This window comes from Hypanus sabinus, chromosome 10, assembly GCF_030144855.1.
Source record: "Hypanus sabinus isolate sHypSab1 chromosome 10, sHypSab1.hap1, whole genome shotgun sequence".
Taxonomy (NCBI): domain Eukaryota; kingdom Metazoa; phylum Chordata; class Chondrichthyes; order Myliobatiformes; family Dasyatidae; genus Hypanus; species Hypanus sabinus.
This window is the reverse complement of record NC_082715.1, coordinates 17,175,640-17,190,279: the sequence shown is the minus strand read 5'-3', so window position 1 is coordinate 17,190,279 and position 14,640 is coordinate 17,175,640. Positions and strand designations below refer to the sequence as shown.

The following is a 14,640-nucleotide window of genomic DNA, read 5'->3' as shown; positions in this document are numbered from 1 at the left end:
CACCGATAGGCTTCATTTCCAACAATGAGACAACCTACAGTGAAGTCAACGCAATTACGCAGTGGCGCCAAAAATACAACCTCTCCCTCAATGTCAATAAAACAAAGAAGTTGATCATGGCTGACAGGAGGGAGAGAGACAAGCTGGCCCTTATTGACTGTAGTTGAGAAGGAAAGTAGTTTCAAGTTTCTTGATGAACACTTCATCGAGGATCTCACCTGGACTGTGCATACCAGCTGTGTGGTGAAAATAAAGCACAGCAGGGCCTCTTTCTCCTCAGGTGGCTGAAGAAGTTTAGTATGGGTCCCCAAATCCTAAGGACTTTCTATAGGGGCACAATTGAGAGCATCCTGATTGGCTGTATTATCACCTGGTACGGGAACTGCACTACCCTCATTCACAGGGCACTGCAGAGGGTGATGCGGACAGCCCAGCACATCTGTGGTTGTGAACTTGCCTCTCATACAGCAGCAGGTGCACAAAAAGGGCCCAAAGGATCATCGGCGATACCAGCTACCCCAGTCATAAACTTTTTCAGCTGTTTTCATCTGGCAATAGTACCACAGCATTAAGGACAAAACCAACAGGCTCCGGGACAGCTTCTTTCACCAGGCCATCAGATTTATCAATACACACTGATCTGATCGCATATCGGACTGTGTATTTTATCTGACTGTATATACATATATTCTTAGTACTAGGGCAATATCCTCCCACATTTCCCTGCCTTAATGTTTGTACATAGCGATGGAGACGCAACATAAATATATTTACTCCCTCATGTTGTGGATGGATGTAAGAAATAAAATACTACTTCTAATTCTAATGCTCAGCAGAACATCACAAGCAATGTAAACGTGAACTTCCCACTGTTGAGGATATTTACAGCAGCAGGTGCATAAAGAAGGCCTGAAGGATCATCGGGGACACCAGTCACCCCGACCATAAACTGTTCCAGCTGCTTCCATCTGGCAAACGGTACCGCAGCATTATAGCCGGTCCTAACAGGTTACGAAACAGCTTCTTTCTACAAGCCATCAGAATTTTAAATTCACATATCTATATACTGTAACAGAGTAAAAACAAAAAGATTTTTACTCCCTCACGTTATGGGATCAACCTCTGGTGATCCTTTGTAAAACTGAACAAGTAGTTGGAGAAATTCAGAATATTATGATAAAGGAATTAATTAATTAAAGTACCTGCATTTTTCATGTATTTATCGAGAAGATTCTGTAGCTCCTGCTCCTTATCATTGTTAAACTGAGTCTCCATGGCCAATAGAATGTATTCATCCAGCAGCATTCGAATCAGATGAAAGGAGGCTAGAAGCAGAGGAGTAAAGGAAACTTATCTCAGTGACCATCAGTTCACTTTAAGGAGCCATTAAACATCATTGTCTGATGGCAAAGTACCTCCTTCTATCACAAACAAGGCACTGTTTTTATTCTGATCCTAATCTGTTGGGCACTCTCCATTTGTTTACTGTTTGACAACTAATTACATGAAAAGAAACTGATGATGAAAGTAAGCCAAGCTTCAGGAACAAAGAAGCTACATATTATATGACTATTTACTTGTGTGGCACACTCTGCTCTTTCTGACGTCCATCGGAGATGAGGAGGAATTTTCTCAGCCAGACTGGTAGAACAGTAGAATTTGTTGCCCCAGGTGACTGGAGTGCCAAATCGTTGGGTATATTGAAGGCAGAGGTTGATAGACTCTTGATTGTTCAGGGCATGAGGGCAGGAGATTGGGGCTGAGAGGGAAATAGATCAGCCATGATGAAATGGCAGAGCAGACTTGTTTGGTCAAATGGCCTAATTCTGCTCCTTCATGTCCTGACCAATCAAGAATCTATGAACCTCTGCCTTAAATATACATAAAGACTTGGCCTCCACAGATGCCTGTGGCATAGAATTCCACAAATTCACCAGTCTCTGACTCAAGAAATTCCTCCTCATAGAAACAGAAAACCTACAACGCAATGCAGGCCCTTCGGCCCACAATGCTGTGCCGAACATGACCTTACGTTAGAAATTACCTAGGGTTACCCACAGCCCTCTATTTTTTCTAATCTCCTTGTACCTATCCAGGAGTCTCTTAAAAGACCCTATCATATCCGCCTCCACCACTGTCTCTGGCAGCCTATTCCATGCACTCACCACTCTGCGTAAAAACTTACCCCGGACATCTCCTCTGTATCTGCTTCCAAGCACCTTAAAATCTTAACCATTTCAGCCCTGGGAAAAAGGTTCTGACTATCCACACGATCAATGCCTCTCATCATCTTAGACACCTCTATCAGGTCACCTCTCATCCTCTGTCGCTCCAAGGAAAAAAGGCCCAGTTCACTCAACCTATTCTCATAAGGCATGCTCCCCAATCCAGGCAACATCCTTGTAAATCTCCTCTGCACCCTTTCTATGGCTTCCACATCCTTCCTGTAGTGAGGCGACCAGAACTGAGCACAGTACTCCAAGTGGGGTCTAACCAAGGTCCTATATAGCTGCAACATTACCTCCCGGCTCGTAAACTCAATTCCACGATTGATGAAGGCCAATACACCATAGGCCTTCTTAACCACAGAGTCAACCTCCACAGCTGCTTTGAGTGTCCTATGGACTCGGACCCCAAGATCCCTCTGATTCTCCACACTGCCAAGAGTCTTACCATTAATACTATATTCTGCCACCAAATTTGACCTACCAAAATGAACCACCTCACACTTATCTGGGTTAAACTCCATCTGCCATTTCTCAGCCCAGTTTTACATCCTATTCAATGTCCGCTGTAACCTCTGACAGCCCTCCACACTATCCACAACACTCCCAACTTTGTGTTATCAGCAAATTTACTAACCCATCCCTCCACTTCCTCATCTAGATCATTTATAAAAATCATGAAGAGAAGGGATCCCAGAACAGATCCTGAGGCACACCACTGGTCACCGACCTCCATGCAGAATATGACCCGTCTACAACCACTCTTCTGTGGGCAAGCCAATTCTGAATTCACAAAGCAAGGTGCCCTTGGATCCCATGTCTCCTTACTTTCTCAATAAGCCTTGCACTGGGTATCTGATCAAGTGCCTTGCTGAAATCCATATATACTAGCAGATTCTTGTTTCCTCCAGGCTGCTTGGACTGAACTCCTAACTCCTCATCTCTGTTCTAAAAGGACAGCCCTCTATTCCAAGGCTGTGTCCTCTGGTCTTAGACTCCCCCACCATAGGAAACATCCTCTGCACGTCCAATTATCAAGGCCTTTCACCATTTGATAGATTTCAATGAGGTTACCCCTCATTCTAGTGAATAGGGAGCCATCAAACGTTCTTCATATGACAGGCCATTCAATCCTAGAACCTCCTTTGAACCCGCTCCAGTTTCAGCACATCCACTCTTAATGGGTCCAAATCTGCTCACAGTACCCCAAGTGAGGCCTAAGTAGTGCTTTATAAAGGCTCAACATTAAATCCTTGCTTTTATATTTTAGCCGTCTTGAAAGGAATGCTAACATCACATTTGCCTTCCTCACCACAGTCTCGACCTGCAAATTAACCTTTCGGGAATCCTGCACAGGACTCTCAAGTCCCTTTGCACCTCAGTTTTTGTTTTTTTTTTCCATTTAGAAAATTGTCAACCCTTTCATTTTGTCAACCTATACACTTCCCCACACTGTATTCCATCTGTCACTTCTTTGTCAATTCTGCTAATCTAAGTTCTTCTGTAGCCTCTGTAATTCCTCAAAACAACCTGCCTCTCCACTAATCTTCATATCATCTGCAAACTTTGCAACAAAGCCATCAATTCTATTATACAAATCATTGTCATATAACATAAAAAGATTCGGCCCAACACAGACCCTGTGGAACATCACTAGTTACTGGCACCCAACCAAAAAAGGCTCCCATTATTCCAACTCTTTGCCTCCTTCCAATCAGCCACTGCTTTCCCATGCTAGTATCTTTCCTATAATATCATGGGCTTGTAGCATGTTAAGCAGCCTCATGTGTGGCATCTTGTCAAAGGCCTTCTGAAAATCCAAGTACACAATATCATTCAATCCTCCTTTGTCCAGCTTGCTTGTTATTTCTTCAAAGATTTGTCAGGCAAGACTTATCCTTGAGGAAACCATGCTGACAATCGCCTATTTTATCACGTGCCTCCAAATACCCTGAGACCTCATCCTTAATAATTGACTTCAACATCTTCCTAACCACTGAGGTCAGACTATAGTTTCCTTTCTTCTGCCTCTCTCCCTTCTTGAAGAGTGGAATGACATTTGAAATTTTCCAATCTAGTCATTCTTGAAAGATCATTATTAATGCCTCCACAATCTATTTAGCCACCTCTTTCAGAACTCTGGGGTGTACACCATCTGATCCAGGTGACTTATCTACCTTCAGACCTTTCAATTTCCCAAGAGCCTTCTCTCTAGTAATAGTAACTTCATGCACTTCATGACTCCTGACACCTGGAACTTCCACTATACTGCTAATCTCTTCCACAGTGAAGATAAATACAGTGATGCTAAATACTTATTCAGTTCATTCACCTTTTCTTTGTCCCCATTATTACCTCTCCAGCATTGTTTTCCAATATTCATTCTCGCCTCTCTTTTTTACACTTTATGTATCTGAAGAAACTTCAGGTATCCTCTTTAATATTATTGGCTTGCCTACTTTTGTATTCCATCTTAACCTTCTTAATGACTTTTTTAGTCACCTTCTGTTAGTTTTTAAAAGCTTCCCAATCCCCTAACCTCCCACTAATTTTTCCTCTATTATATGCCGTCTCTTTGGGTTCTATGTTGGCTTTGACTGCTCTTGTTAGCCACGGTTGTATCGTCTTGCCTTTAAATACTTCTTCCTATTTCGGATGTATATATCCTGTGCCTTTCAAATTGCTTCCAGATACTCCAGCCATTGCTGCTCTACTGTCATCCCTACCAGTATTCTTTACAATCAACTCTGGCCGACTCCTCTCTCCTACATCTGTCATCCCCTTTACTCCATGGTAATACTGAAACATCTAACTTAGCTTCTCCTTCTCAAATGTCTGGGTGAATTCGATCTCATTATGATCAATTGCTTCTAAGAGTTCTTTTACCTTAAGATCTCTAATCAATTCTGATTCATTGCACAACACCCAATCCAGAATATCTGATCCTTTAGTTGGCTCAACCACAAGCACCTCTAAAAAACAATTTCATAGGCATTCTAGATATTCTCCCTCTTGAAATCCAGCACAAAACTGATTTTTTTAATCTATCTGCATATCGAATTACATCACGACGATTGTAACATTGCTCTTTTCGTATGCATTTTCTATCTGCCGTTGTAAATTGTACACCGCATCCTGGTTGGTGGAGATCCTTAATGAGGGATGCTACTTTTTTTGAGGCTTCACCGTTTGAAGGTGTCTACAGTCCAGGGGAGGCCAGTACCTATAATGGAGCTGACTGAGTTTACAACCCCTTGCAGCTTTCTCTGATGCTGTGCAGTGGCACCTCCACACCTGACAGTGATGCAAATGTCTAATGCAAGGATTCCCAACCATTTTTTTATGCCATGGAAAAATACCATTAAGCAAGGTGTCCGTAGACCATTGGAGTCCCTGGTCTAATGCCTAATGGCTATAATGAATTGCCTAAAGAAAATGCAGATCAAATTGAATTGATGGTTTTGCTTGATATTTATGGATCTTCTGGAGCACTATTCAGAAATAGACAGGAACTATCTCAAACTGTTGTGCGCAGGCTAACAAAATCCTTGTTATGCTGTTCTTCAGATACTGACTGAAATGATTCCAACTACATTGAAGTGAGCTCTTCAAACAGCAGTCTAAATAAGAGAAGGAAAATTTCTTTGGGATTCTTTTTCACCAACCCCTTATGACACTGATAAAATATCTACATGGTTATTCTCCTTCCCTCAGTTCAAAAATAGTACCCATGGTGATCAGTGTTCATGTTGGATAGTGGTTGAAATTTGTCTGAAACTTCTTATCCTCTGTTGGAAGTCTTATTCAGTAGTATCTACTGGCAAGAGGCCGTAGTTTAAAAAAATATGAAAGCTTACCAAAGCTTGAAGCATTGTTGAGAGTGAGGTTATGCATGACCCGAGCTCCAAAAAAACTCCACCGTAAAAGAAAATCCTGGGCTCTCTTCTTAAGGGACCTTCCATTTTGTTTGCTTGGCTTAAAATTAAAGTATGTTGAAAGTCACCACTTAAATAAACTAATGCAAGGAATCTTTTTATTGGAATTATTTTAATTAATCATATTGCTAATACATACCTTGATGACTCTTTGCTCTACCACTGTATCCAACCATTCAATAAATGATTCAACAGTAGCATTTTTCTTCAACAGATCTTTCAGCTCTTGAAACACTGTAATAGAGTCATCTAGCATGTAAAAAAGGAAAATATGAGATTGCTCTAACTAGTTGAAAAATTCAGAAGTCAATTTCAAATGGCAAGAGAACAAAGCTTAAGAAAGCTGCTGATTATGTATTCGCAGGATCCTGCTTGAAATGAGGTTCTCTTATATGTTCACATTTTATTTGGCCCAGCTATGTATAAAGTAAGTTCTGTTCCTCCTTTAACCCCATTTTATACAACACATGTATACAACATTATTTGCTGAGAGACAATATGAGGGGATATTCTCCTCTCCGACTTCTTACTTTTGCTTCTCCCTGGGTCCCCCTCCTCCTCCTCTTTCTCCTATTGTCCACTCTCCTCTCCTATCAGATTCTGATAGGGATTCTCCAGCCCTTGACCTTTCCCACCCTCTTGGCTTCACCTGTTACCTTCTAGATAGCCTCTTTCCCCTCCTCCCACCTTTTAATTCAGGCATCTCTACCCTTCCCTCTCAGTCTTGAAGAAGGGTCTCCAGTCAAAATGCTGACTATTTATTCACTTTCATAGATGCTGCCTGACCTGCTGAGTTCCTGCAGCATGTTGTGTCTTGCTGAGAGACAATCTTTTTATAGAGTGGTGGATCCAGGAGGCCATCTTGGAGATTTAAGATATTTAAAAAAAGATCAGATATGGAAATAAATCAATTAATGAAGGAATGAATAATGATTTGGAGGTCAGAAAATGACAGAAACCAAATTTTTTTAAATTATCATTTAAAATCAAACATTTAAAATCTAACTTGTTAAAAACACTTAACAGCACACACCCCAAAAAGCAGAAATATAAAATATTCCTTTCTGAGTGCAAGAAATTGAGTGCTACTGTGTCATCAGTAATCACCTCAATAAAGAGGTGATAACATTGTTTTGCTAAACCTAATGGGCATTTGAGGCTAAGGGCAAAATAGATTTTAAATCAAACAAAAGATGGAATGGCATAAACAAACCAGAAATATCAGGGTTAAAAATATTACAATAGTAATGAATCGGAAATTTTAAAAAAAAATCTATAAGTAAACCAGCAGGTAGCCTAACAAATATTCTAAGCATTTTTCAGGCAATATTCAAGATTCAAGATTGTTCAGTATCATTTCCAGTAAACAAGTTTAAAGGAGAATAAAATAATTACCCCAGATCCGACGCAGCACAAAAAATAAGCCACGTTAAGATGAAGAATAAAGAATGATAAAAACACAATAAATATACGTATTTTAGACAGCCTGTATACATAGATTGTTTGTATGTCCATAAAGTGATGCTAGGCACAGGAATGTCTGTACATAAGGTGACTCTGAGAGGAAATGATAAAGCAGTGGTGGTCGGGGGTGTGGAAGGGTGGGTCAGTGGGTGGAGGGTTTATTTGCTTTAGTGTTTGGAGAAAGTAACTATTTTTGAATCTGGTAGTCCTGGTGTGGATGCTATGTAGCCTCCTCCCTCATGGGAGTGGGACAAACTGTTCACGAGCAGAGGGGTGGGATCCTTCATGAGTTTACTGGCCCTTTTCTGGTACCTTTCTGTATATACTGTATGTCCTTGATGGCAGTTAGATTTATGACGGTTGAGCAGTTTTAACTACCCGTTGCAGAGCCCTCCTGTCCAGCACAGTCCAGTGATGCAGGATATTAGGATGCTCTCTACTGCACAGCTGTAGAATGTCGTAGGTATATATGTGCATAATGAAGCATCCTTCAGCCTCCTCAGAAGTAGAGGTGCTATATAAATATAGATATCAGATTTGCACAATTCAGATGCAGATATAATATACCTCAAAGCCTCAAAGCACATTTCCTAATCCTCCAAACTTTGCCTGAGAAATATGACGTAATAATAGATTATCCTGTAAAATTTCCAGGAGCCTCAGGACCCATACCACCAGGTTCAGGAACAGTTATTACCCATCAGCCATCAGGCTCTTGAACCAAAGTGGATAACTTCACTTGCCCATCACTGAAATGTTCCCACAACCAATGGAATCACTTTTAAGGACTCTTCATCTCATGTTCTCAATATTTATTTATCATTATTTCTTTCTTTAGTTTTACATTTGCACTGTTTACCTGCTCCTCTCCATTCAAATAAGTAGGAAGGCTGCCCTTTCATAGTACTAACCTGGTGCAAGTAGTTTGAGTGGAATCCCATGTGTAAGTTTCTGGAACTGCCTCACCTTTCTGTTTGATCTTCATGAAGCAAAAGATTTGCAAAAAAAACTGTGAACAGGTGATTCCACATTCACTTCAGCTAGGGATTTTTGTGGAGTTATGGAATTATGTGAATATAAAAGATATCAATGCAAATGAGAACCAGTCTTCAGTTCTTAATGTAAGTTTCAAACAGTAATCAGTCTGAAGTTAAAAGGACAATCACTGTCTACACAGCACAAGCTGCTGGCCCACATTGCATGGCAAAGGAAACACTTCAAAGATAACAACAAAATACGCCTGAAGAAATTCAATATTGCATCTAAAGACTGGGAAGACATTGTGCTCAATAGATACACCAGGAGGGAATCTGTTCAAGAGGGAGCTGTGCTACAGGAGAACGGCTCCCACTGTGCCCCAAAGAATAAGTGGTGTCTGCCAAAGGGGAGACTGAACAACCAAAAGTTCCAATCACTAATTACAGACCCACTTGCTCTTGCTCATACTGCCCAGGAATACGTGCGTCCTGGCCTCTACAGACTCCTGCAAAACCACCAATAGACAACCCCTTAGGAGAATGTCACACTCAATTCAAGTGATCACACCACATCAAATCTATGTCTAGTACTAGCTGATGCCGGCAGTAACTCTTACACGATTGTTGTAAATCTTGTTTTCTCTGTGCTTATCCATCCTGTATGAGTCATGTATTTGTTCTCCGTTTACTTTGTATTCTGTGTTGTGCATTTATTATGATAACTCATCACATGAGTGGGGGGAGGGGTGGCAAAAACAAATGGAATAAGTTGGGTATTCCTGCTTATTTTGTGGCACTTTGTGGCTTGGAGGTCATATTTTTGCTGACAACTTAATATTGCTTCAAGATTGTATGTTTGTTAGTTGCTAATAAAACATCAAAATAAGGAATTTGACTCTTTGGAACAATCATTTCACTGGAGATGTGGGCGTGTCACACAAGTATAACAACTCCGTACGTTTGCAGACAAACGGCAATCAGTTTGTTTGATTTCGGATCTGTTTTGCCGCTACACGTCTTGTCAAATTCAGATTTCTTTATCACATGCACATCAAAACATCGACCTAAGAAGGTCATTAGGAAGGAAAAGATGAATTATGAAAGGAAGCTGGGGACTAATATCAAAGAAGATACTAAAAGCTTTTTTAAGTATATAAAGGGTAAAAGAGCATCGAGAGTAGATACAGGACCAATACAAAATGTCGCTGGAGATATTGTAACAAGAGATGCAGAGATGGCAGAGGAACTGAATGTGTATTTTGCATCAGTCTTCACAGTGGAAGATGTCTGCAGTATACCAGACATTCAAGAGTATCAGGGAAGTGAAGTATGTGCAGTGAAAATTACGACTGGGAAGGTGCTCAGGAAGCTTAATGGTCTGAGGGTGGATAAATCTCCTGGACCTGATGGAATGTACCCTCGGGTTCTGAAGGAAGTAGGTGGAGAGATTGTGGAGGCGTTAACAATGATCTTTCAAGAATCTATAGATTCTGGCATTGTATCGGATGATAGGACAATTGCAAATGTTACTCCACTATTTAAGAAGAGTGGGCGGCAGCAGAAAGGAAATTATAGACCTGTTGGCCTGACATCAGTGGTTGCAAAGTTGTTGGAATCGATTGTTAGAACATAGAAAGTCTATAGTACAGGTATGAGTACTTGGGAGGCACATGACAAGATAGGCTAAAGCCAACATGGTTTCCTTAAAGGAAAATCCTGCCTGACTAATCTACTGTAACTCTTTGAGGAAATTCCAAGCAGGGTAGTCAAAGGAGATGCAGTAGATGTGTTCTACTTGGATTTTCAGAAGGTCTTTGACAAGGTGCCGCCCATGAGGCTGCTTAGCAAAGTAAGACCCCGTAGAATTACAGAGAAGTTACTAGCATGAGTGGAGCATTGGCTGGTCAGCAGAAAACAGAGAGTGGGAATAAAGGGATCCTGTTCTGTCTGGCTGCCAGTTACCAGTGCAGTTCCAAAGGGGTCAGTGTTGAGACAGCTGCTTTTGACAATGTATATCACTGATTTGGGCTATGGTATTAATGGATTTGTGGCTAAGTCTGCCGATGATACAAAGATAGGTGGAAGGGCAGGTAGTGTTGAGGAAACAGAGAGCCTGCAGAGAGATTTAGATAGTTTAGTGGAATGGGCAAAAAAGTAGCAAATGAAATACAATGTTGGAAAGTGTATGGTCATGCACTTTGGTGGAAGAAATAAATGGGTAGACTATTATTTAGATGGGGAGAGAATTCAAAATTTCAAAATGCAGAGATGCAAAGGTACTTGGGAGTTCTTGTTCAAGATACCCTAAAGGTTAACCTCCAGGTTGAGTCGGTGGTGAAGAAGGCGAATGCAATGTTGTCATTCATTTCTAGAGGTAGAGAATATAAGAGCAGGGATGTGACTTTGAGGCTCTATAAGGCACTCGTGAGACCACACTTGGAGTATTGTGTGCAGTTTTGGGATCCTTATTTTAGAAAGGATATACTGACATTGGAGAGGGCTCAGAGAAGATTCACAAGAATGATTCCAGGAATGAAAGAGTTACCGTATGAGGAATGTCTGGCAGCTCTTGGGTTGTATTCCCTGGAGTTCAGGAGAATGAGGGGGGATCTCATAGAAACATTCCAAATGGTAAAAAGCCTGAACAGATTAGATATGGCAAAGTTATTTTCCATGCTAGGGGAGTCTAGGACTAAAGGGCACGACTTCAGGATTGAAGGACGTTTATTTAGAACAGAGATGTGGGGAAATTACTTTAGTCAGAGGGTGGTAAATCTGTGGAATTTTTTGCCACAAGCGGCTGTGGAAGCCAAGTCACTGGGTGCATTTAAGGCAGAGATAGATAGGTTCTTGATTAGCCAGGGCATCAAAGGGTATGGGGTGAAGGCAGGGGAGTAGGGATGACTGGAAGAATTGGATCAGCCCATGACAGAATGGCGCAGCCCTCCATGGGCTGAATGGCCTACTAATGCTCCTATATCTTATGGTCTTATGGAAACATACTGTGAAATGTATCAATTTGTGGTCACAACCAACACAACCTAAGAATGTGTTGGAGGCCACCCACAAGTTTCACTACACACTCTGGCGTCAACGTATAATGCCCACAATGCTCGGTAGAACACAGAACACAACAAGCAACAAAACAAGCCCCTTTCTTCTCTCCCATCCTCACTCCAACCTACCCACACAAGCAGACATTCCTTCAATTTCAGGACAGGCCCTCAGCCCTTCAGGCTTCAGCCCTTAAGCTACAACTTCCGGAGGGCTAAGAAAAATTGAACACGACCACAACAAATCTAGTATTGCACTTACAATCAGAATACAGCTCAAATTCCTGGTCAGCTCCACCTGATACGGCAAGGAGGGCTTGTGAACTAATGCTATTTAGGTCCACCTTTTCAATGTCCGCCACCATGGAGTTCACAACTGTCTGGTCAAATAAAGCCGGCCTGGCAATCTGCACAGAAGAACACACAAACCTAATTAATGGAACTGTCTACAGGAACAGAAAAGAAATTAAGTATTTGTTGGCGAAGAACTTGTTCAAACCCTGCCTGTGCAAGATGCAAAAATGATGTTTGCCGCTTCAGAGAAGACACAAATCTCTGTGCAATGGGCAACTTCTTTTCAGCCAGGTTGTCTGGGAGGTTTTCCAGTGATAAAGATATCCAGTGCTCCCAGTGTTTGGCAAAATTTCTGATGTCTGCCAGCAAACTGGATAAAAAGAAAACATGAATTAGTTGTTAATCCTACCATTTTATCTATAATATTTTTCTACCTATAGACCCTCTCTCACAGTCAGGAACCTCTAAATCAAGCTGTCCAAAAGATCATCTTCGTTATGTGCCTATGTAATATAACATAGGCCATCTTGACATTATGACCATGATTGCTCCTGGCAAATGTTTCTACATGAGTGGTTTGCCATTGCCTTCTTCTGGGCAGTGCCATTATTGATATTCTTCAGAGACTGTTTGCCTGGTGTCAGCGGTTGCACAACCAGTGCTTGTGATATGCACCAGCTGTTCATATGACCGTCCACCATCTGCTCCCATGATTTCACATGATCCTGATCAAGGGTTAAGCAGGTGCTACACCTTGCCCAAGGGTAACCTGTAAGCTAGGGGAGGGAAGGAGTACCTTGCACCTCCTTTGTTAGAGATATATCTTCACCCCACCACCCTAAAAGACGATTACAATGACAAAAAAACAGAATTTGTTTGTTTATATCTATTATTACACAAGCTGAGTAAATGCATTCCTTCATTTCTTTAAGATTCCAAGTGTTTCAGCCACAAGTCAGCTTTTGCTCGCTGCCATACACCTAGAGTTACATTTACCATATTACATTGCACTTCTTCTTCAAGTAAACCACACAGGCTGGTTGGGTCCAAATAATACGCGGGAAGATTGTCAACACTGCAGTATAGATGTGCCATCTCCGGAATGGTTTGAGAAATGAAATGATTTTAAGAGCAAAGGATGCTTCCTGAAAATTAAATCTATTGCTATCAGACTTGTACTAAATACAAGCTATAGAAGGGAATAAATGTATAAAGGTCTGATAGTAAATAAAGTGCAATAATGTGAAATTGTCGGGAAAAATTAAATACGGTTATCTAAGTCATGAGAGATTGCAGGACCGAGCTGGAAATGGATTTTGTTGTACATGGCTTGTGAAAGGTGGTCAAGTACAAGGAAAGTTAACAGAAAGTTACTGGGAGGGGAATTGAATTAAAATGTGTTTCAATTATACAGGGTGTTTGTGAAGCTACATCTAAATCTGGCTGAGCCTGTGGGCCTGCTCCGGGCTTCGTATCTATGGACTCTCTTTAATTCTAAATGCTATTTGTTTACTTTTATTGTTTGCACAATTTGTTTTCTTTCTCTCTCTGTTTTTCTAATAGGTTCCTTTGGGTTCTTGTTTTGTGGTTCCCTGAAAGGAGATGAAGCTCAAGGTTGTATACAGTATACATACTTCGATAATAAATGTACTTTGAAATTTGGTCGTCTTATTTACAAAACTATGTTAATACATTGGAAGCAGGTCTAACAATTTCTATGACTCTGAAGCTAAGAATAGGTAGGTTGCCACTTGAGATCATATTGGATAAGCCAGACTTATATACTCTAGCAATTGGGAGGATTTGGTGAAAACATAAAGATCAGAGAGGTTTTGATGGAATTCTTGTGGAGACAATGCTTTTTCTTGTGGGTTAAAATAAATAACTAGGAGGTCAAATAAGGTATCATCCACTTAAAACAGGGTGGGGGAAATTCATTTCTCTCAGAAGCTTCAGTGTTTTTGGAACTGTATTATTGGTTAATTTATTTGGAGATACACTGCAGAAAAGGCTCTTCCTGCCAAAGTATAGTGATGCCCAGCGACCCACCTATTTAACCGTAGCCTAATCGCAGGATATTTTACAATAACCAATTAACTTACTAACTGTAAGACCTTTGAAATGTGGGAGGAAACCCAGTAGGTCGCAGGAAGGACGTACAAACTTCTTACAGACAGCAGTGGAACTGAACTCTGCTGTCAAAGTTGTAATAGCATGGTCCCCCATTTCTATGCGCACTTCTAAAAAAGAAATGTTTATGACTATGGCAGAAAGGATCTAATGAAGAGTGAGCTCATGGAAACCTGTCAAATGTTGATGAGGTGGATGTGGAAGAGGATGCTTCCTATTGTGGAGGAGCCTAAGACCAGAGGACGCAGCCCCAGAAAAGAGGGGCATCCTTTTAGAATGGAGATGAGGAGAAATTTCTTCAGCCAGAGAGAGGTGAATCTGTGGAATTTGTTGCCACAGGTGGCTGTGGAAGCCAAGTCACTGGGGATATTTAAGGCAGCAGTCAGTGGATTCTTGATTAATCAGGACATGAAGGGATATGGGGAGAAGGTAGGAGATTGGGGCTGAGAAGGAAATGTATCAGCCATGATGAAATGGCTGAGCAGACTCAATAGGCCAAATGGCCGAATTCTGTTCCTATATTCAGCCAAATTATTTTTTTATTGATTGATTTAGAGATACA

The 14,640-nt window shown here is 41.1% G+C and overlaps 1 protein-coding gene across 1 annotated transcript in view; it reads right to left on the bottom strand.

The window, feature by feature from the left end:
• The window catches only part of rfx6 (regulatory factor X, 6), a 255,737-nt gene that overhangs the window by 220,881 nt on the left and 20,216 nt on the right, over positions 1–14,640 (bottom strand). Inside the window, exons 11-15 of the mRNA XM_059981346.1 lie at positions 12,159–12,318; positions 11,917–12,061; positions 6,300–6,409; positions 6,083–6,200; positions 1,203–1,325 (exon numbers count right to left, since the gene is read on the bottom strand). Of these exons, the coding sequence (XP_059837329.1) occupies positions 1,203–1,325; positions 6,083–6,200; positions 6,300–6,409; positions 11,917–12,061; positions 12,159–12,318 (656 nt within the window). The remainder of the gene's footprint in view (positions 1–1,202; positions 1,326–6,082; positions 6,201–6,299; positions 6,410–11,916; positions 12,062–12,158; positions 12,319–14,640) is intronic.